We start from the raw sequence: 24,849 nt of genomic DNA on the forward strand, positions 1-24,849 counted from the left end.
CATGGCAGCCAAAAATATAAAATCATGTAATGTTAGTATTGAGGGATTCTTATTTATCCTAACTTGATGATTCCCCATCTTAAGAAATTCTTTTCTGTACCGCCAAAACTGTCTGCTAAATATTTCATGGTACTGATTCACAGATACCTTGATACGTGCTACACAGTAACAACGGGGTTGTGTCTAAGCATAATCTGCTTAATATCACTAACTGTTAACAAGACAGTCACACAGTACTACAACCCAGTCCTGATAATTCTTACTCAGTTCTGAGTATTCTCCTATCTCAGGAAAAGTGCCGAAAAGCAACAGGAGAACATTAGTTCTGATATGTAATCCCAAAAAATCTGGCATTTTATAGCTTAGATGACAGAGTTGAGAGACAATTTTAGACCACTTTAGCCCTCCGAGGAGTAGAACAGAAAGTAAAAGTACTATGAATGGCCAACATGTCAGCTATGGGTTGTAATGAGTTGGGTTTAACTAGTGAGAACTTCTACTAGGACTTACAAGAGACCATATTACTTTGACTTTTTATTGTGTAAGTCAATGGGAGAATTATATGGAGTATGCTACCCTTATGTCTTTACACTATCACTGTGAATATATAGTGCTTTATCACTTATATCACTATAATTGTCGCCCGGTCAATGTTATTATTACACTGTCATCCTACTATCATCCTATTTACTTAAAGGGTGTGAAGACTCTAGCAAAAAGAGACGTCTAATATCGGTAATTTGACCTAGTTTCGAATGAGGTGTAACAGAAGTGTTAAACACCACCATCGATCCCAGAACATACACACACAGCTTGCTACCGTTGGTAATTAGACACTATTGTACAGTCAGTACATACAGCTGCGGTCAATACCCACAGCACGGTATACAAACGATACAGCGATGGACATCTCAGGTCCAGCTAAAGATAACAATCAAGGTATCACATTTCATTACTGTCTGCATTTTGTAGCGACACTAACAAAACGTCACTTGCAAGCAACAGAAAGCAAACCTTTTCAGATGGCCACACGCCGTTTGGGGCCAGTCTTCAATGCCTTTAATAAAGTAACTAATGCACGATCACATGAGGCTTTGCATGTCATCACTGCAATCCTTGTGAATACATAATTAGTAATAGATTGGCAGTCTTTACACTATCACCACTACCACTGTAACTGTTCAACAATCACTGCTAGCATAAGCCCCTCGTCTCATTAACAAACACCGTATGATAATTTACATACAGCATTGCACAGTAGTTAAAGGTTTTACATAAATGAGGTATCTTGTGTAACTTTGGAGAAAATAAAAACAAACAAAGAAAGCACAACCAATGTCCGGTCCAATATCAAACCATTGGTTTCTACTTTGTGGACGGTCCAGTAAGTAGTCTGAATCATAGTTACATTGCCCTGTCATTACCTGATTGTTGCTTGGCAATGATCAGCCACTCCCTCAAACACAATACCTGGTTGTTGCTTGGCAACGATCTGCCCTCATACACATTACCCGGTTGTTGCTTGGCAACGATCAGACACTCCCTCAAACATGGCTAATTTGTCTGCTAGGCACAGCCGGAGGATACAAGAATCCCTTGGCTGGAAACCTTCTCCCGGCGATTTCAATCTCTACTTTAGAGTGATGTATGTAGTCATGTGTGACTTCTCTTGCTTCTCCTGAGTTCTGATCCCTGTTTGTCACCCATCCCAGACAGACGAGTTTCTGGAGTGTTGGGCCATACCCTGTAGAGGTAGTGTAGCCAGTGAGCTTGCCATCAATATAGATGGCTTCTCCACCCCACGGCCACATGTCATGATCCAGATCATGGTCCTCAATCAGGAACATGGCTAGATGCCTCCGAGGGCCCTCTTCTCGTTTCCTCAGTAAAGCTTCACGCCCGAGAAAGTCCACACCCTATCAAAAAAATCAGGTTTATACCTTGCAGTCAAACATAGCTCATTTCAGACATATTTCCAAGTTAGTTGCAAACTTGAAATATTAAAACAAGGTGGCATGTCTTAATAAATGGCTTGAAGAATTTAACTAACAAAACTGGAGAAACAAAGTCATTTAAGGCTTCACGGGAATCTTAAAGATAACTTACGTCAAGCAAATAAATTTGCTCTGGGTTAGTGCAGTGCTTAGATATAGGACTGTTACCACACTATGACATAAGATTCTAATTACCAGGGATAGATAACACCTGATCAGCACACTGGCAAATGCAAAGAACTCTCATCTTTTCATTTCTTGAAATTATCTACCAGACATCTTAACACTTACAACTGATACTAAACTGTATACAAGGCATTTCAACCTTGTGTTTCTAAATATTATTTTCCAAATGGGATCATGTCTTTTTGTTTTGAAAATAGAATGACCTGTTGGAGGGAGGGGAGAAGGGGGAAAGGTGAGAGTTTAAAGCTTTAAAATAACTGTACTGTTTCTACAATTACCATATTGTTCTACTATTTGAGGGGAGAGGTGAGAGTTAAAAGCTTTAAAACATCTGTACTGTTTCTCTCATTGCCACATTGTTCTACTATTTTGGAGGGGGGGGGGGGGATTTTAAAGCTTTAAATGAATTATTAATTGTACTGTTTCTCTCATTGCCATATTGTTTTACTACTTGTGGAGGGGGGTGGGGGGGTGGTGGGAGTTTAAAGCTTTAAATAACTGTACCGTTTCTACAATTACCATATTGTTCTACTATTTGGGGGGGGGGGGAGGTGAGAGTTAAAAGCTTTAAAACATCTGTACTGTATCTCATTGCCATATTGTTCTACTATTTGAGGGGGGAAGGTGAGAGTTAAAAGCTTGAAATTAATTATTAATTGTACTGTTTCTCTCATTGCCATATTGTTCTACTATTTGAGGGGGGGTGAGGAGGTGAGAGTTTAAAGCTTTAAAACATCTGTTTTGTTTCTATCATTGCCATTTTGTTCTACTATTAGGTTAATTGGTCACTCCCATTCATAACAAGCATAAGCGTGGAGAGTGACAAGCACTTCATTCAGAACAGAGATTGTCAAGCACTATTCAGGTCAACTGAGAGCACCACTCCCCACCCACCCAATACAGCCCACCACACTCTACACATACACTTATACCTAATACATCTGTCCTTCTAAGTGGCCCCTATCCTATCAGTCACTTAAGCACACTGTAGTAGCTTTGACCTCTACCTATGCCTCAATCCTCCCTGTCTTCCCACAAATTCTCACTTTGCTAAACCTCCGCCCCCCCCCATCCCCTCACAGGGTTGACCTGTTCCTCTCATAGTTTGATAACCAACATGTCAATAAACTATTTCTATATTCTTTCCTAACCTTCTTCCTGTTTTCACTCTTCCCTCCAAACCTGCAAAAATATTTACCTTATCAAACTTGACCCGATGTTCCCTTCCGATTTCAAATGGTGTGGCATCATCCACAAAGTCCTCTCCCCAATAAGGATAGAATTTTTCCAGCCTGAGCCATCGGAGGGCGTTATAACCAGCATCTCTGATTCCATAGATTCTACCTGCTGCCTTCAGGGCATCATAGACATGGAGAGCATGCTGTCGGAAGAAAATTTGAAAGATTACGTGGAGATGATTTTGAAAAAGTTACAAAGACATGTGACTAGAACAGCATCAAAGCACACGACACGACAATTATAAAAGAACATCTCCGTCAGTATCAAGATATAGACTGCAAAACCCAAATTACATCTGAAAGGATCGCCAACAGTTTTGAAACAAATACATCGTCGATGTCAATGCTTCCACAAACCGACTGATATCATCTTACACACAAGAAGCTTTACATTGAGAAACATTCCAACATGAAAAAAATAATACTGAACATAAATCTGTCCCATCTGTTAATTGATGAGTCACCTGTCGCTTCAGGAAATTCCCATCAACTATCATTCTACAGAACAGATACTATTATTAAAGAAAACCCAACTTCTTTTCTATCAAAATTTCAGTCATATTGGTAGAGTAGGATTGACATAGAAACCTGCACATATGATGTATTGACAATTGACGGGTATCAAACTATCCTTACAACTAAAAACATTTTAACGATGCACCATCAGCAGTATGGTACAGTACTTGAACAGTAAATCCACACGTTAATCAACAAATAAAAAGGGCCTGTATGCTAATATTCAATGTGAAAACCAACCTTGAGATGTGGTTATATTGAGAAACTGATCAGATTGAAAGTATGGAAGATTCAATGTATCTCTCTAACTGAGTATGTTTATAATTTGCTTCTTGATGGGATTATACATGGTAAACATAGTATACAATGGTATTATACATAGTATACCTAGTATACAATGGTATTATACATAGTATACAATGGTATTATACATAGTATACAATGGTATTATACATGATAAACATAGTATACAATGGTATTATACATAGTATACAATGGTATTATACATAGTATACAATGGTATTATACATAGTATACAATGGTATTATACATAGTACACATAGTATACAATGGTATTATACCTAGTATACAATGGTATTATACATAGTATACAATGGTATTATACATAGTATACAATGGTATTATACATAGTATACAATGGTATTATACATAGTATACAATGGTATTATACATAGTGTACAATGGTATTATACATAGTACACAATGGTATTATACATAGTACACATAGTATACAATGGTATTATACATAGTATTATACATAGTATACAATGGTATTATACATAGTATACAATGGTATTATACATAGTATACAATGGTATTATACATAGTATACAATGGTATTATACATAGTATACAATGGTATTATACATAGTACACATAGTATACAATGGTATTATACATAGTATACAATGGTATTATACATAGTATACAATGGTATTATACATAGTATACAATGGTATTATACATAGTATACAATGGTATTATACATAGTGTACAATGGTATTATACATAGTACACAATGGTATTATACATAGTACACATAGTATACAATGGTATTATACATAGTATTATACATAGTATACAATGGTATTATACATAGTATACAATGGTATTATACATAGTATACAATGGTATTATACATAGTATACAATGGTATTATACATAGTGTACAATGGTATTATACATAGTACACAATGGTATTATACATAGTACACATAGTATACAATGGTATTATACATAGTATTATACATAGTATACAATGGTATTATACATAGTATACAATGGTATTATACATAGTATACAATGGTATTATACATAGTATACAATGGTATTATACATAGTACACATAGTACACAATGGTATTATACATAGTATTATACATAGTATACAATGGTATTATACATAGTATACAATGGTATTATACATAGTATACAATGGTATTATACATAGTACACAATGGTATTATACATAGTACACATAGTACACAATGGTATTATACATAGTATTATACATAGTATACAATGGTATTATACATAGTATACAATGGTATTATACATAGTATACAATGGTATTATACATAGTATACAATGGTATTATACATAGTACACATAGTATACAATGGTATTATACATAGTATTATACATAGTATACAATGGTATTATACATAGTATTATACATAGTATACAATGGTATTATACATAGTATACAATGGTATTATACATAGTATACAATGGTATTATACATAGTATACAATGGTATTATACATAGTACACAATGGTATTATACATAGTACACATAGTATACAATGGTATTATACATAGTATTATACATAGTATACAATGGTATTATACATAGTATACAATGGTATTATACATAGTATACCTAGTATACAATGGTATAATACATAGTATCATGAGTTGGTATGTTGTTCCTTTATGTGTTTATGTTGTGCTTCACTTTATATGTTATATGTCGTTTTATAGTTTTCTGTGACTCCTTTTAATTTTTGCTTTACAGATCAGAAAAAGACCAATACTTTCAATGGTTTATAAAATATAGAACGGACACACTTGCATGTAAGGTTTGTAAACTTATAGAAGCTATCCTGATGAGTGTCTTACCTCACACCTAATGTACATAATGAATCTGTCCTCAGATGTGCGTGTAAGGTTTGTAAAGTTCTAGAAGCTATCCTGATGAGTTTCTTACCTCACACCTAATGTACATAATGAACCCATCCTCAGATGTGCGTGTAAGGTTTGTAAAGTTCTAGAAGCTATTCTGATGAGTTTCTTACCTCACACCTAATGTACATAACGAATCTTTCCTCTGATGTGCGTGTAAGGTTTGTAAAGTTCTAGAAGCTGTTCTGATGAGTTTCTTACCTCACACCTAATGTACATAACGAACCCGTCCTCAGATGTGCGTGTAAGGTTTGTAAAGTTCTATAAGCTGTTCTGATGAGTTTCTTACCTCACACCTAATGTACATAACGAACCCGTCCTCCGATGTGCGTGTAAGGTTTGTAAAGTTCTATAAGCTGTTCTGATGAGTTTCTTACCTCACACCTAATGTACATAACGAACCCGTCCTCAGATGTGCGTGTAAGGTTTGTAAAGTTCTAGAAGCTGTTCTGATGAGTTTCTTACCTCACACCTAATGTACATAACGAACCCGTCCTCTGATGTGCATGTAAGGTTTGTTAAGTTCTAGAAGCTGATGAGTGTCTTACCTCACACCTGATGTACATAACGAATCCGTCCTCTCCGGTATGTGTTATACTGATGATACGTACTTTACTTGCATAGCCCAGATCAATTTCCTGTAATGACACAGAGCACAGAGCAGCATCAATTCATGAGTACTTCATAGCTGTGCCTGTTAGAGGCAAAAGTTTGAGATAAAGTACCTTGACTGTTTCTATAAAAGGTAGCTAAGCCAATCAGATTGGAGGTCCATAACCTTAATTATATAATAAGTAAAGTCACCAAAGTTGAGAACCGTGACAGATGTCCCTACAGGTTGGTGATACAAAATACAACTTGTGTAGCATTTACACAAATCCTTATAACTGTAAACAAATGGCTAATAAGCAAACAAGAGCTTTTATTACTTGAGGAAAGCCTTAGTGCAAGCTTCACTGTATAGTTAATGGTAGATCACATCTTATAAGTATAATTGAAAAGAGATTGGTAAAGAGGACCATTACTACCCTTGAGTTACAAATCCAACTACTCCTCAATTTATCTACAAGATAAGGCACTGTTGTAATACTTTTTACTGTCCTTTAGGCAATAAACAAAACAACATTTGACTTATTATCTATCAACATAGCAATATTATATTAAATCTTAAATTAAGCAACTTTGTCCCATTTTTCTTTCCATTTTATTTTATTTACTTCATACACACTGTATAATTAACTTACTGTACACATAAATGGTTTGAATTCTGAGAGCTTCAAGGATGTCTCAGTCAATTTCTGCAGTACTTCTCTTGCCCTGGGACCGACGACATTCAGGCCCCCGTACAAATGGGTGACATTTTGAAATTTAACAGACCCATCGCTTGGAAGGTGTCTCTCAATCCAGCGGTAACCCCTGGCAAGTTGGAAACTTGGACAAATAATGAAATAACTGGGAAAGCAAAAGAAACAATAATAATAATCATAAAATAATGAGAATATTGTTCAGCAACATAAACAATGTTTATTTATACTTTATATACCATATTAAGACACAGCACTGTAGAAAGATTTACAGCATTTACAATTATCACATTATTCTGTTTTTCAAACTTACTAGTTTGGTGAAAGTCTGGCAACACTGCAGTCATTTTCATAACCTCCCCACTCATTCAGCATGCCTGTGTGGACCACATGACCGACTGGCATGTCCATCTCATTAGGACACAGCTTTTGGAGAAGTTCAAGTGCTTCGGAACCTTCAGACTATCAACAACAAAAATGCGGGAATAAAACAAACGTCATCAAACACATTTCTAACAACACTATGGATGCTCATTTCATATTAGTATTGGTCGCATAAACACACAAACATTTTCTATCTCTTGCTTTGTTTTACTTTTAAAAGAGCAAAAACTCTTGGAGAAGAAATAAATTTGGCAAATTATCTCATTTTGTGACAAGATAGTGATCATTAATCTCTTCATTAATTGTTGCAATTGGGTTGTACCCTTAGAGTACTCATGAAGCACTGTATCACACATTAGCATATCAAGCCATTCCCACCTTGGCTTCCTAATAAAACTAACTAATAATGACATATCTACAGATAAAATCCCATGATTAGATCATCTACATATCAATATAGCAGCAGTAGCCATAAAGATATCATCATTATAGAATTATCACCGGCTAAAATAACGTTTCATGGTTATTAAGATATAATTACATATGCTAAAACATCAACATCAAAACACGATGGGTACAACAAAACATTCACGTTCGCTATAAGGTAACAGTTAATACTTTGAGTTAAATCTTTGTAACATGAAAAAAATACATCCATAGCACAGACGGTTTCCGGACAAGCCTTATAGAACCAGATAAACCAGCCGGGCTTTCCATCGGTACCGGTCTGAGCCTCAAAACCATATACCCTACCATACAAATCCATTATAGTTTACTTTAAGCTAAAATTTGTGAATTAAAAAGACATCCATAGCACAGTTTCCTGACAAGCCCAGTATTCTGATAGAACAAGATGACACCAGCCTGGTATTCCGTACGTACCGGTTTGACTGTCAAAACCATATACCTTACCATATAAAACAAACCCATAATATTTTACCTTGAGTTCAAACTTTGTGAAGAAAGACATATCCATAGCACAGACTGTTTCCCGACAAGCCCAGTATTCTGACAGAACCATATCGAACCAGCCTGGTTTTCCATACGTACCAGTCTGAGCTTCAAAGCCATACTCCTCTGGAATGAAAAATCATGTACATGTTCGGTCATGATGATATCATTAAACGTGCATTTTCCATGACTTGGAAGATTCAGTAGATCTGAACTTGAAAATACACACGATTGGGCAGGTCATTGTACTAACGGGCCATAAAATTGCTAAGGTTATCAAAACTGAAAAATTCAACGTTTAGAAATGGCTAGCCATAAATGAAAGGCTACAACCTGTAATACTTGTGAACATCTGGTAGAATTCTTCTTGCTGCAAGTGGCAACATTGTGGGTTCATTTAGAGTAGTGGTAATATTTTTGTGTACACTTTTCTGATAAATACTTAGCTGAATTTGTACCTCATACCCTAAACATCCAGGAGATTGCAAGATACGTTCCATCATAAGTTGACACATATTTCTTATTCTTGTTTCCTCTTGAAATTTGTCGCTGTCACTCACAAATCTCTTGTGGGGCAATACGATGGTCTCCTTGATCAAAACATTTGTGGGTTGTTGTTATAAATTTACATCCCACTGATATCATAGTGGTTTCACTATGACTGCAAGAATAAACTTGGCAGTCTACATCCACAAAAATCAGTTATCTTTCCTTCTGAATCAGGATCTCTGGTAGATATTCCAATACATATACCTAACCTGTCAAATACACATCACATGTCTTGCCTTGTTTAATGGCATGGCACTTTCTCGCCCATACTTACCTGTGTCACTCATATTAGCAAACCATTTAGGTGTTTCCATCCCACTTCTGTCACCAAAAACAGCACCAGCTGCAGCGTGGCTTGCATAAAGAGGAGAACATCTTAGCTTCCTACCAGTGTGGTACTCAGCACCAGGGAATGCTATTTTGTATTGACCACCTAGAAAGACAATGACAACACCTTTAGAGGAAGAATACTATCCAAAGAATATAGCAAAATGAACAACTTAGGTGCATTATATAACAAACCTTTTCCTACTAAATAGGGCAGAGTAAGACTTAAACTGTTACCTTATCTATTTGTCTGAGCAATTTGTCTCCATATTACCTGGGCATCTATAGAAATGTTTTGTGAAGCATTGTCCACGAACGCCTCCCCCTCCCCCTCCCCTCCTCTATAAATTCCTTCAGTTCTCAACACAACCGAGTAAGTTAATTGTTAACATTTGAACTTAAAGTAATTTCTAATGTAGCAATTGCCAATGTTATAATCTGTTACACTTACTTAATTACTCTCCTTCCATGTAACTCAAGAATTACATTTTCATTTTGCATATCTGGACTTAGTAAGTTCCTAAAGTAATCTCTCTGGTGTTAATTCAACTTGGTAGTGAAAATAAACTCTGCAATTTCTAAAAGTTACAATTTGCAAGAAATGTCCACTCATTCCTTTTCTCTCCAAATGACATATAAATCTATAAATTTAATTTAATTACTTTAAGTCATTGACTAACCCTCTGTTTCTGAGACTCTGTCAATCAGGAACTTCTTGTTATTCTGATATTTGGTGAAGCGTCTGATGTCTACAGGCCATGTATTAAAAGGCGGCCTACCCTCCATTAACCACTCTGCCAGGACCTTCCCTGCTCCACCACAGGTTGCAATACCACCAGAGTTGAAGCCTGCCATCACCCAATAATTATCAACCTAAAGCAACAACAAAGCAATTCCAATTTGAGCATTTTAATCAGGATAAAACCATGTAACAGAAAAGGGTAATTGGACAAGGACTGCTAAAAAACGTAACAAGCAAGACTGGAGAGAAAGTATGAAGCAGATACAAAGAAGGAACATTCAGGGACTCTGAGCCATGTAACTAACAGACGTAAGAAAAGAGACTGGAGAGAAAGTATGAAGCAGGTACAAAGAAGGAACATTCAGGGACTCTGAGCCATGTAACTAACAGACGTAAGAAAAGAGACTGGAGAGAAAGTATGGAGCAGATACAAAGAAGGAACATTCAGGGAGTCTGAGCCATGTAACTAACAGACATAAGAAAAGAGACTGGAGAGAAAGTATGGAGCAGATACAAAGAAGGAACATTCAGGGAGTCTGAGCCATGTAACTAACAGACATAAGAAAAGAGACTGGAGAGAAAGTATGGAGCAGATACAAAGAAGGAACATTCAGGGAGTCTGAGCCATGTAACTAACAGACATAAGAAAAGAGACTGGAGAGAAAGTATGGAGCAGATACAAAGTAGGAACATTCAGGGAGTCTGAGCCATGTAACTAACGGACATAAGAAAAGAGACTGGAGAGAAAGTATGGAGCAGATACAAAGAAGGAACATTCAGGGACTCTGAGCCATGTAACTAATGGACATAAGAAAAGAGACTGGAGAGAAAGTATGGAGCAGGTACAAAGAAGGAACATTCAGGGACTCTGAGCCATGTAACTAACAGACGTAAGAAAAGAGACTGGAGAGAAAGTATGGAGCAGATACAAAGAAGGAACATTCAGGGAGTCTGAGCCATGTAACTAACGGACGTAAGAAAAGAGACTGGAGAGAAAGTATGGAGCAGATACAAACAAAGAAGGAACATTCAGGGAGTCTGAGCCATGTAACTAACGGACATAAGAAAAGAGACTGGAGAGAAAGTATGGAGCAGATACAAACAAAGAAGGAACATTCAGGGAGTCTGAGCCATGTAACTAACGGACATAAGAAAAGAGACTGGAGAGAAAGTATGGAGCAGATACAAAGAAGGAACATTCAGGGACTCTGAGCCATGTAACTAACAGACATAAGAAAAGAGACTGGAGAGAAAGTATGGAGCAGGTACAAAGAAGGAACATTCAGGGAGTCTGAGCCATGTAACTAAAAGACGTAAGAAAAGAGACTGGAGAGAAAGTATGGAGCAGATACAAAGAAGGAACATTCAGGGAGTCTGAGCCATGTAACTAACGGACGTAAGAAAAGAGACTGGAGAGAAAGTATGGAGCAGATACAAACAAAGAAGGAACATTCAGGGAGTCTGAGCCATGTAACTAACGGACATAAGAAAAGAGACTGGAGAGAAAGTATGGAGCAGATACAAACAAAGAAGGAACATTCAGGGAGTCTGAGCCATGTAACTAACGGACATAAGAAAAGAGACTGGAGAGAAAGTATGGAGCAGATACAAACAAAGAAGGAACATTCAGGGAGTCTGAGCCATGTAACTAACGGACGTAAGAAAAGAGACTGGAGAGAAAGTATGGAGCAGATACAAAGAAGGAACATTCAGGGAGTCTGAGCCATGTAACTAACGGACGTAAGAAAAGAGACTGGAGAGAAAGTATGGAGCAGATACAAAGTAGGAACATTCAGGGAGTCTGAGCCATGTAACTAACAGACGTAAGAAAAGAGACTGGAGAGAAAGTATGGAGCAGATACAAAGAAGGAACATTCAGGGAGTCTGAGCCATGTAACTAACAGACGTAAGAAAAGAGACTGGAGAGAAAGTATGGAGCAGATACAAAGTAGGAACATTCAGGGAGTCTGAGCCATGTAACTAACAGACATAAGAAAAGAGACTGGAGAGAAAGTATGGAGCAGATACAAAGAAGGAACATTCAGGGAGTCTGAGCCATGTAACTAACGGACGTAAGAAAAGAGACTGGAGAGAAAGTATGGAGCAGATACAAAGAAGGAACATTCAGGGAGTCTGAGCCATGTAACTAACAGACGTAAGAAAAGAGACTGGAGAGAAAGTATGGAGCAGATACAAAGAAGGAACATTCAGGGACTCTGAGCCATGTAACTAACGGACGTAAGAAAAGAGACTGGAGAGAAAGTATGGAGCAGATACAAAGAAGGAACATTCAGGGACTCTGAGCCATGTAACTAAGGGACGTAAGAAAAGAGACTGGAGAGAAAGTATGGAGCAGATACAAAGAAGGAACATTCAGGTAGTCTGAGCCATGTAAATATTAACAGTACAAAGTACTTTTGACTAACTGAAGGAAGATTAAGCAAAAATGAATTGCCATAACCAAGAGCTCAATACAATATTGCTCAAACAATTGACAAGTTACCTCTGATGCAGGGCCCATCAGGGGTGCCATATCTGGGGTAAAACTCTCGGGACCATTGAACAGTTGTTGGACCTCAGCCTTGTCACCTGCGGGAACCCTCTTCAAGAAACCATCTAGAATTGGTCCTACAATATTCAGAAATGCAGGAGAATATTTTATTGCCTTTCAAAGGCTTCGTATAAAGGTTGCATTTATCTCATAAAAGGAATGTCATGTTGTTACCAAACTCACTGCCATTCAATTGTGTGAAGAACCTTGGGTATTTAATGATGCTCTTGTTGGGTATATTGTCAAAACCTAAGTGATGTTCATTTAACATACAATACAGCATATTTAATATCATAAGGAACAGTCAACAATCCCTTGGTACCATTATTTAAAGCTAGCACTAGATAACTGTAGCTTTAATTTAAGTTTGTTTCTTCCGCAAGAAAATTTGTTGCTTTCCCCAAAAGAGGATCTAGCCATGAAAGAAAAATTATCACGTACATCATTAGGTGACCAATACATGAAGTGTCTAATCTGCCATGTTTGATGTAAAATGAGAAATGTTGGTCAATTTTACACTCACTAACTTTCCAGCATGGTAACTACAACTTTCCTTACAAACTGGTCCTACCTTAATTAAAACAGTATGCTGTATACTGTGCTACAGACCGCCACAAAGACTTATCTATTTTTTATATTTGGCAGCTAAACGGAACCCACCAATAAATGTCCAACTTTGTGATTACAAAATTGATCCTTCAAAGATCTCATGCCATGTGCATATAGAACAACACAATGTCAAATGTTATTTAATGATACCAGTTCAACAACAAAGGTTGCAACAACAAAATAAACTTTGACCTTACCTTGGTAATTGATATTTGTGTGTCCCTCAAAGTTTGAACAATAGTCAATCTTCAAATCACAATTTTTTTTTTTTGAGAATATAAATATTTACAGATGCGGAATTTACATCATACGATCTAACCACATAATCAACATGGTCTCTTCCATTTCTTCAGAGGAATCTTTTCAGAGGAAAATGAGGAGACACGCAGGTTTGACTTTTTGGCAACCCAACAAACAATAACAATTTAATAATAATAAGCTGTAAATGTATCATCTGATGCTTTCCCATAATCAAAGGAACAAACATACAACAGCTATTACATATGATTTCTGAGGATTTGGGAATAATCAAAACTTCCTTTCTCAAAAAGTCAAACTACTGCGAAACACAAAACCCAAGCTGCTTACTAAAGTGATCCCAATCTTCTGGAAGAGATGCAAACTCAGCTGGGTGTGGTATACCATTGGTATGAACTGGTTTACCCTTGACTGCAAAACCACCAACCATGAACCCCTCGCCCCAGTCACGGATGTAGCAGTCGTTGTCTAGGTCTCGTATATCTGTTGGGGAAACCAACAACTATTCACAAACAACCCTTACGTACTTTCTGGATCAGAATACTGTAATAGAATACCTTCAATGTTCCATGCATAATTTTTACTTGGAGGATCAGAATACCTTCAATTTTTTATGCATAGTTATTCAGAAACTTAAGCCCATATCAAGAACTATCCCTCATCTTCATAGGGAAACCTGAGCTAAGTTTCTCACATGAAAAAGAATCATAATCTAATATATGACACTGTATGAATCTAAAAGCATCCACACAATGCAAACATGAATGTCATCCACTAAATACAAAGTTATCAAGCAACCTCTTACAAACTATACTCACATGGCATTCCTCTAGTATCAATCTCCTTCATCTTCTTTGTGATGAGATACTGGTGTTCATTGGGATGTAGAGGTATCTTTACAATGGGATCACATTTCATACCAAGTTCATGCGCCCACTGACAAAGAAAAGAAAAACAGACAAACTTTCAGCAAAGTTAAAGTATTAAATACAGAATACAAAGCATTTGAATTGCTAAGTGGAAGGAGGCAGCTCAGTATCTTGGTATTCAGACTACTTTAGCTAGTCTATTAACATTATATCAATCAAACCATGTTCCTAACCAATGTCTCCCCAACCCCCCCCCCTCCCCACAAATTCCATTGTTATGTTACTATTTATGAACTGCCTACACTACAGGTGCTTTGTTAACTAACAAGGACTCAGCAAATACCCTCACTATCACATCTGAAACAGGTCAGAATGAATAGACCGCCTGACCAAATAATCAGCACAAAGCCTTTCATATAGACACTGGATGGCCTTCATCAGGTACCCTCACCATCTGAAACAGGTCAGAATGAATAGAAAGCCTGACTGTACCATAGACATGGTAAGAGAACAAACAGCACTAGACTTTCAGATAGATAGTGGATGGTACTCAGCTAGTACCCTCACCATTACATCTGAAACAGGTCAGAATGAATAGAAAGCCTGACTGTACCATCGACATGGTAAGAGAACAGACAGCACTAGGCTTTCAGAGAGATAGTGGATGGGACTCAGCTAGTACCCTCACCATTACATCTGAAACAGGTCAGAATGAATAGAAAGCCTGACTGTACCATCGACATGGTAAGAGAACAGACAGCACTAGGCTTTCAGATAGATAGTGGATGGGACTCAGCTAGTACCCTCACCATTACATCTGAAACAGGTCAGAATGAATAGAAAGCCTGACTGTACCATCGACATGGTAAGAGAACAGAAAGCACTAGGCTTTCAGATAGATAGTGGATGGTACTCAGCTAGTACCCTCACCATTACATCTGAAACAGGTCAGAATGAATAGAAAGCCTGACTGTACCATCGACATGGTAAGAGAACAGACAGCACTAGGCTTTCAGATAGATAGTGGATGGGACTCAGCTAGTACCCTCACCATTACATCTGAAACAGGTCAGAATGAATAGAAAGCCTGACTGTACCATCGACATGGTAAGAGAACAGACAGCACTAGGCTTTCAGATAGATAGTGGATGGGACTCAGCTAGTACCCTCACCATTACATCTGAAACAGGTCAGAATGAATAGAAAGCCTGACTGTACCATCGACATGGTAAGAGAACAGACAGCACTAGGCTTTCAGATAGATAGTGGATGGGACTCAGCTAGTACCCTCACCATTACATCTGAAACAGGTCAGAATGAATAGAAAGCCTGACTGTACCATCGACATGGTAAGAGAACAGACAGCACTAGGCTTTCAGATATATAGTGGATGGGACTCAGCTAGTACCCTCACCATTACATTTGAAACAGGTCAGAATGAATAGAAAGCCTGACTGTACCATCGACATGGTAAGAGAACAGACAGCACTAGGCTTTCAGATAGGTAGTGGATGGGACTCAGCTAGTACCCTCACCATTACATCTGAAACAGGTCAGAATGAATAGAAAGCCTGACTGTACCATCGACATGGTAAGAGAACAGACAGCACTAGGCTTTCAGATAGATAGTGGATGGGACTCAGCTAGTACCCTCACCATTACATATGAAACAGGTCAGAATGAATAGAAAGCCTGACTGTACCATCGACATGGTAAGAGAACAAACAGCACTAGGCTTTCAGATAGGTAGTGGATGGGACTCAGCTAGTACCCTCACCATTACATCTGAAACAGGTCAGAATGAATAGAAAGCCTGACTGTACCATCGACATGGAAGAGAACAGACAGCACTAGGCTTTCAGATAGATAGTGGATGAAGACTCGTTTAAGGAACACTTTTGTCATGTTACATAGATAAAACCACTCACCATTCCACCACAGTTGATAAAATATTGACATTTGACTGGTCCCTGGTTGGTGTGGACTTGGCTGACACACTCTCGCAGGGTCTCTACACTTTCCACACGGACACCTTCAATGATCTGAACGCCTGCATGGTTGAAACAAATTACAGCTTGGACATCTAGGTCAGTTTCAAGTTATATGGGGCAAACAATCTGTTCTTACCATTCCATCATTTTTGCATGCACTGTTATACATGTTACATGACACTTAAGGCCCTCCATGGCCTCATACTGCACCTGGTTTAAAATTCACAGAGTACACTTATATGTCAAACAGCATTTATCAGTAGAAGTAACAAATTTAGATCGCAAGCAGACAATTCCTACCAACCACAAAGCCAAAACAAACACCAGCAGTGATGTTATATGTGCAATCAAAACAGCATCTGCCAAAATACAGCAATAAACCATGACCAATGAAAGCAGAGCATGGCTTGATATACTTTTGAAAAGAGAGAGAAGCATATGGACCATCATTAAGCTACAGTTACAATTTGGGGGGGGGGGGGGGGGAAGGAGGCACCAACATGAGTAAGATGAAAGGGCACAATAGAATAAACTACTCTTTTCAATGGGCATTGATGTCCTCCCTCCCTGCTTAATTTTTTAAAATGTGTGCAAGATACAATGAAGAAAAGGAATCCAGAATTAAAATTAGTCATCTAGCTCCCAAAACTAAATTTCAGGTTCTCCAGCCAAGTTCTCTTAATAAAGGGCTTTATTTTTCTGATTCCTTACAAGACAGAGGTAGTAGAGCTAATATCATATTGTCATTGATCATATCTTCATATTGAAACTTTGATGAAGTAAATAAAAAAAGGGAATTGATGGCACAACCAAAAATACATTGCAGCATTTTGTGCCATTGGTAGGGGTCAGATTAAGAGGGTCACACGGGGCGTACTTTGGACATATCATGGGCACTAAACGCAGAAGATATAGGTACCATCAGCTTTGGCTAGCCCTTATAATGTTTGGGTAGACAAAGATTATCTGTGCGCTTGAAGTGTTTCCGAGTCCAAGATTACGTGAGGTTCTTGAAGCCTTGTAACCTTAACAAATCCTTACTACTAGGACTTAAATATCATATGTAACAGTTTGCACATGCTACCATCACCAAGACCAGGTCTGTTTCACACTACATTAAATCAAGTTTCTCATACATAGACAACACCCCACCCGACCCACCCCCTCCCATCCCAACTACATTCAAACTAGGTACAGTTCTATAGACTGACATACGCTCACCATTTTGTTTTGCTCCTTTTGCTAAAGCCATAGAAGTATCTGTTGGGTTGGCAACACAATCACCAGGAATATAGAGAGCTCCCTGAAGATCTTGCGTCCAGATCCAAGGGACCATCTTCTCCAGTTCCGGAGGAGAGAGAAATTGACATTCAATTCCCTCAGCCCTGCAACAACAACAACATCGAATTAAGGATAAACCTGGGTTTTAACTGGACTTTTTAAACAGATTTTCTCCAAATGTGACTGTACGGGACATTCTCTATGACTAAAAGTTGTGCCCGTCATCAACGATTAAAAACTAAAGTGTTGTTACTGCACAAACGGCCTAATGTTAACTACCCCATTCGTAAAGCACTACAATTTCAGCTACCATACAGCAATACCCATGGCGTTTAACAGAATAGAATTTTATGAAATAAAGTGAGTTAAAAAACACAATTTTTCGGAATTTTAAACTTGAAAATGGAAATTTTTCTATTTCTAAAACGGAAAATTGGTGGCCCTACAATGTCTGCAAATTTTTTGGTACACACTATGGGAAGAACTTAGTGACACAGAAAAATGGTCAGAAAATACTTTCCAGACATACCTACTTCACTTTCTTTCAACAGATTGCACCATCATGGCTCTCCAAATCACCCCCCCCCCCCCCGGTAGTACCGGTACCCATTCAAACATCTTACCTTGCTCGACTAGCCTTTCTTTGTAAATCCAGCATCCTCTCTTTCGACTCAGCTAATGCAACAGATCCACAGATTTTTAAACCTTTAATGAAGAAAGATATAAAGGACATGAAAAGCGGAAATATGAAAGACCTTTATGATTTACAACTAAAGTTGTCTTTTAAGTCAATTACTGGATTAAAGGAACATCAAACCCAATCATCATATCAATTTTGACCTTGACTCACTTTTCTACGCATTTGTGTTTGTAATATCTTCCACCCTGGCCTGATATGAGGAAGTGGGGAAAGGGGGGCATGTCAGTACAAACCCTTGCCCAGGGTCAATTTGGGGGGGCCCAGGAGACAATCATAGGGGCCACCAAAATAACATGTACAGTGCACCTGTTTGCCAAAGTAGATATGATTTAATCAGAATAATGGACTAACCTATATAGGCAAGGAATTATCTGACATATTGCAGTGTCAGTTATATGTGTTCTTTAAGTGAGAAAAAGTTGCATCAATATCAAATTGCTGAACTGATTTTTTTTAACAGTTTTCCCGGCCTTTTTGTCAAGTTTACCCACATCTGATATCTCAAGTCATTTTATCATTCACCTGAAATTGTTTCAAGTCTTTGGCAAGCCTTCCCATCAAATGTGCGACGTTAATTTTTAAACTATCAGAATAAATTGGAGACCAACAAATAATCCAGACATGTTGCATCAAGATAAAAGGGCTGTACTATTGGTAGTTTTTGACACATCATTATATACCGGTGACATCCTGGTCATAGGTCAGCAGGAAACAGTTCTGACCATTCTGACAGAGAATAAGGCTACATGTGAGCAAGAGGTGGTCCAAAGGTCAGCACAAATAGTAACAAACAAAGTAAAAGCAAATATTTACAATTACAGGTTACATCCAGGCACCCGATAACATGACAGATCTACTGGGAAAGACAACCCCGGGACACAATTACACAGTCTGAATGCATGGAGCTCTAAAGTAATTCTTTCTTAATGTTTGAATCGACTTGTTGCTCTAGTCATAGACTCACACTTGGTTAGCTTTACGTACACGAGTTGAGTTCCATAGGCCTGAGATTTAATGTTACCAACTTGACACAATATCATGCTTCCTAACCAACTCAAACAACTACTACCAGTTTCTGTACAGACAGTTATAAATTTTCAGTTCAAAGGTGCAATTGGGCTGGCGAGACAAAGCAACAGCTAAGGACAACCAAATTTTATACCCCAATTAGTATGTGGAGTAGGCTACGCATTGGGACAACTGTACTGCAAATGTGTGGTAGGAATACAATACTGTATGTGCAGGCAATTCTTTAAAACAAAGCACTTTTTTCTGTCATGTAGCAGTTGCTGTATCGTCCAAGAAACAAACTCAGAATCTATTTTGTGTGACTCTGGGAGGCAGAAACATTCTCTATAAAACTACTTGAAGCCTTCACAGGAACAAAATCTCACGCTAAATTCACTCGTAGTCCTTTCTGAAAATTTGCAAAAGTATTCTCATTTGCAAATGTACATAGAGGTCTACTAACAGTGCTAACCTTCGAATGTCCGAGTTTTCTAGAATTGTTATAGAGGTCTTTAACAGTGCTAATCTTCGTATGTCCTGGTGTACTAGAATTGTTCCTGAGGTCTTTAACAGTGCTTTAACCTTTGTACTGTATGTCCAGGTGTTCTAGAATTGTTCCAGATGTCTATAACATCTGTATGTTCGGTTGTACTAGAACTGTTATAGAGGTCTACTCACAGTGCTAACTCTTGTATGTCCAGTTGTTCTAGAATTGTTAAAGAGGTCTTTAACAGTGCTAACCTTCGTATATCCGGTTGTTCTAGAATTGTTAAAGAGGTCTTTAACAGTGCTAACCTTTGTATGTCTGGGTGTTCTAGAATTGTTCCCGATGTCTTTAACAGTGCTAACTGTTCGGTTGTACTAGAATTGATATAGTGGTCTTTAACTTTGCCAACCTCGGTATGTTCGGGTGTTCTAGAATTGTTCCCGATGTCTATAACAGTGCTAACCTCTGTATGTTCGGTTGTACTAGAATTGTTATAGAGGTCTTTAACAGTGCTAAACTTTGTATGTTCCGGTGTTCTAGAATTTTTCCCGATGTCTTTAACAGTGCTAACTGTTCGGTTGTACTAGAATTGATATAGTGGTCTTTAACTTTGCCAACCTCGGTATGTTCGGGTGTTCTAGAATTGTTCCCGATGTCTATAACAGTGCTAACCTCTGTATGTTCGGTTGTACTAGAATTGTTATAGAGGTCTTTAACAGTGCTAACCTTTGTATGTCCGGGTGTTCTAGAATTGTTCCCCAGGTCTTTAACAGTGCTAACTGTTCGGTTGTACTAGAATTGTTATAGAGGTCTTTAACAGTGCTAACCTTTGTATGTCCGGGTTTTCTAGAATTGTTCCTAACTACATACCTGTACTCATTCCCGTTTCTTCCTCCAGAGATTCATAGAGTTTTACACTCTCTAGACACATGTGAGTCATCACTTCTGAACTTCGGATTTGTCCAATCAACCCTGCTGCATGCCATGTTGTTCCACTTGTTAACCTTCAAAGTCAAGAATTAACGTGAGACAGTTCTGCACGGTTGTCTTCTCACAACCACATGAATCTTAAAAGTCAAGCTTTATTTACTCCTATTACTTGTAAGATTATATTGATCGAGTCACAATCCATTAGTGGAGGTAAGTAGCAAGATGGGTAGGGAAAGAGCCACACTGGTGAAACCACTGCAGGTTCCCCACTTCATCCACCTGACCCCCCCCCCCCCCCTCTGTGCTACTTTCTTGATGATAGCACTCTCACGATAGATCCTTATTTCATGAACCATATGAAACTGGTCCTGCTGACACATAACTTAATAACATTCTGTCAAAGTTTTACAGCCAAGAAGTAAGTGGGGAATGGGAGAGGTAACTACGGCGGGCATTCACTCACGTCTACACATGTATGCCTGGGAGGACATTAAACACGTAAATATTTTTTTTTCTCTTTTCCTCTTAACAGTTTGAATCTTTGAAAGAGGAGAACATTGTCATTAAAGGAAGAGACAACAAATGCGAAGCAGTAGTAGATGTGTTGATGAATAGTTGAGTATATAGCATGCAACTTAGTCTACAATTGTATTATTACCTTCCTTGTTCTAAAAGAACAATGTCCCTCCAACCAAACTTTGCTAGATGATAAACAACTGAAAGTCCTGCTATTCCACCACCACAAACAACAACCTTGGTTTCTCTTGGTAGGGTGGATGACTTGCTGGTTCCACTGTATAGTCTTGTAGCCACAGATGCCATTCTTCCCCATCTATGGCCACATCCACACACAAACTGTTGGACTTTTGACCGATACATATTTCTCCTGCTTCCTCTTAACTTTCAGCTGTGTAGTTGCATCTAGAAAATGAAATAGCAATAGCATGTTTTTGATGAGTTCCACCTTAACCCATAACTGAATATCAAATATTAGTACCCAAAAATAATAATTATAAGACAATAATAATGTGGTGGTCAGCCTGTGAGACAAACAGCAGGCTATAATACGGCCTGACTTTAGAATCCGTACCATATGAATGTGCAAGCTTACTTCGAATCGGCCGAAGAACAACTGTATAATCCGGCTGAACGTGTGTGCTCGCACCGGCTTGGTTCAATAGAATAACAGTCGGTGAATAGGTGCGTCGCGTGAATGATTCGCTTGAATGAGTTAAAGCGGTATAGTAGGAAATAGGGTTAGGGTTAGGAAATACGGTTAGGGTTAGGAAATAGGGTTAGGGTTAGGAAATAGGGTTAGGGTTAGGAAATAGGGTTAGGGTTAGGAAATAGGGTTAGGGTTAGGAAATAGGGTTAGGAAATAGGGAATAGGGTTAGGAAATAGGGCTAGGAATTAGGGGTATGAAGTAGGGAATAGTGTTAGGAGATAGAAGAACGGGAGGTGGGGATACGGAGTGTTAGGATATAGGGTTAGGAAATAGGGTTAGGGTTAGGAAATAGGGTTAGAAAATAGGGCTAGGAATTAGGGGTATGAAGTAGGGAATAGTGTTAGGAGATAGAAGAACAGGAGGTGGGGATTGGCTTGGTTATATTTGCTATAGAACGACTAACTTGGATTCCAAGAGGGCATGGAACTTAACCCATTTTATTAGTTAGGAACTTGGCTACACATTTAACACTAAGGTGTGTCTTTAAACAGAGCTGCTACAAGCTAGGATTATTGAGGTATAAGCACCTGCTTAAGTCTTAATGCAGTAGACCATCACAAAAGAAGACGTTTCAATGGAAGTCGTTCATTCATTATATATTCATGAATGTCTTGCATATTCATTATTTTGCTTTTGTTATATGGTAATGAATATTCAAATATGGTAATAAAGGAAAAGTTAAGGTTTCTATTTTTCTTCCAAACGCCAAATCCTCATCCGGCTCACATGGCCTGATCGGTTAGGAGTATGCGCTATTATTAATTCGCATCCTAACATCCCGGGTTTGATTACTGCTATGTGTTACTCATGTTATTAATCATGTTTTCTCCTCTCTTCTCTTCTCTTCTCTTCATAGATATGTAGGTCTCATCCGAGAAAACGAGTGAGGAAGACAGAAAGAATAGAGAGAGAACTACGGTTGAAAGTGTGGGGGATGTGAAACGGGGTACAATGAAGTGAAGCGAGTTTACTACCTTCATGAAAACCGCCAAACTCTTTTAGTCCCCCAAAAATATCCAAGCCCCATTTAAAAACGCTCACCCCATCAAAAAGAGCGCCCTCTTTTAGCCTGTCGGATATCGGATGGTACGGATTCTAAATTAGTACCTATAATACAATATAAATTGTAATAGCATTGTAACGTTGTTAGGTCTAGTCAGGAACCAGAAGATAAGAACTGCCTCTTGTAAGGTAACATACTTTTGTAACAATAACATGGTGTAGCCTAGGCCCTATGCCTACTTAAAGTAAATATGTAACATACAGATCATATAAAGTGCCGACTGTAGTGTAAGTTTGCGCAGCCTGACTTGGGATGCCTCTAAGCCTAGCCTAGTATTAGTAACTGTTATGTTAGGAAAAGGTCAAATTATTGAATTTCAGTAGTACAGACCACAGGCACTTTTATCATTAGGTTTTACCTACCAGTATATATAATAGTATATATACTAGTAGGTATAGCCTAATGTTACAAGTGCCTGTGGTACAGACGTGCATTGTAGCTGGATCTGACATTTATGGTTAGACACAAATTATATCAATGGGTAGATATGGTTACTTCAAAATTTACCGATTTAACTATGTAGGCATAACGTCAGGCCTAGCGCTGCAGCGGTCCACTCTTATTAGTTTAACTAAGTTTCCTTTTCAATCTGTGTCCCGAGCAGAGCTAGCTGTGTTGTATACCAAGGTGAATAATCTTTGGTTGCACAAAGATAAGGTGAATTATCTTTGGTTATTCATCCAGGCCAGGCCTCAGCACCAGTTTTCGTGTAACCTTCGCGGCGTAGCAGGTGTGGATGTTGTGTTATTACGGATGCGGCTAACCGGTGTAGGAGTAATACACGTCCGCTGTGCGGGCAAGTTCTCGTGCCGTGTTTGATAATGACGTTGCCAGAATTGATAAAGCATATTATGCTAACGAAATCTTCCATCCAAACTCCGCATGCTTCACTTTTACCAGTGAAATGGACAATTTCTGATTACATGTTCGTTTAGGGTAGGGGTAATGAGGATGGGGCAGGGCCAACAAACCAATAAGATAATAGGGGCATCGTGTTTCTCTAGTTTCCGTTGGAAATTGTGTATTCTTTCCACCTTCTGGGGAGGTACTAGAACTAATTTATAAAAACACCATTGCAAACTGGAAGAAATTGACTTATGAACTTTGAACAGAAGGAACTAAATTTGAACTTGAAGAGAATCAAAATTCACAAAGACAGTTTTGCGCCCCGCCTGTTGAGAAGAAAGAAACAAGTATACAATCCATGCAGTTGCAGATATGATCCCAAATTTATATAAATGGCTACTGTGATGTCATCACTCTAGAGGCGTACGTTGTACATTCCACCGTGTTTGAAGTATACATGAGCCTATACTGTGAATTTGTGTGCTGTAAAATGTAAGGCACTTGGAGGGAACTGTTGGGGAGGGCAGAAGAAGAGTCACGTGTTACCATCCGTCTTTTTGTTGGACTACGGCAATGTATGTGTTAATGATACCGTTATCGTCCTCGCACGACTGGTTGCCACCGTCATCGCTAGC

At 38.3% G+C, this 24,849-nt stretch overlaps 1 protein-coding gene across 1 annotated transcript; it reads right to left on the bottom strand.

The window, feature by feature from the left end:
- On the bottom strand, positions 1-24,141 carry LOC139965793 (pyruvate dehydrogenase phosphatase regulatory subunit, mitochondrial-like). The gene is made up of 17 exons (XM_071968501.1): positions 23,876-24,141; positions 21,738-22,000; positions 21,020-21,153; positions 18,578-18,659; positions 17,895-18,058; positions 16,611-16,732; positions 14,632-14,749; positions 14,144-14,296; positions 12,899-13,023; positions 10,334-10,526; positions 9,601-9,759; positions 8,767-8,903; positions 7,756-7,904; positions 7,383-7,590; positions 6,687-6,776; positions 3,379-3,561; positions 1-1,916 (listed from the first exon to the last, which is right to left on the bottom strand). The coding sequence occupies exons 2-17, from the start codon at positions 21,956-21,958 to the stop codon at positions 1,545-1,547; spliced, it is 2,610 nt and encodes an 869-aa protein (XP_071824602.1). The 5' UTR covers positions 21,959-22,000; positions 23,876-24,141; the 3' UTR covers positions 1-1,544.
- Positions 24,142-24,849: the final 708 nt, after the last annotated feature.

This window comes from Apostichopus japonicus, chromosome 3 (genome assembly GCF_037975245.1).
Source record: "Apostichopus japonicus isolate 1M-3 chromosome 3, ASM3797524v1, whole genome shotgun sequence".
NCBI classification, from domain to species: Eukaryota; Metazoa; Echinodermata; class Holothuroidea; order Aspidochirotida; family Stichopodidae; genus Apostichopus; species Apostichopus japonicus.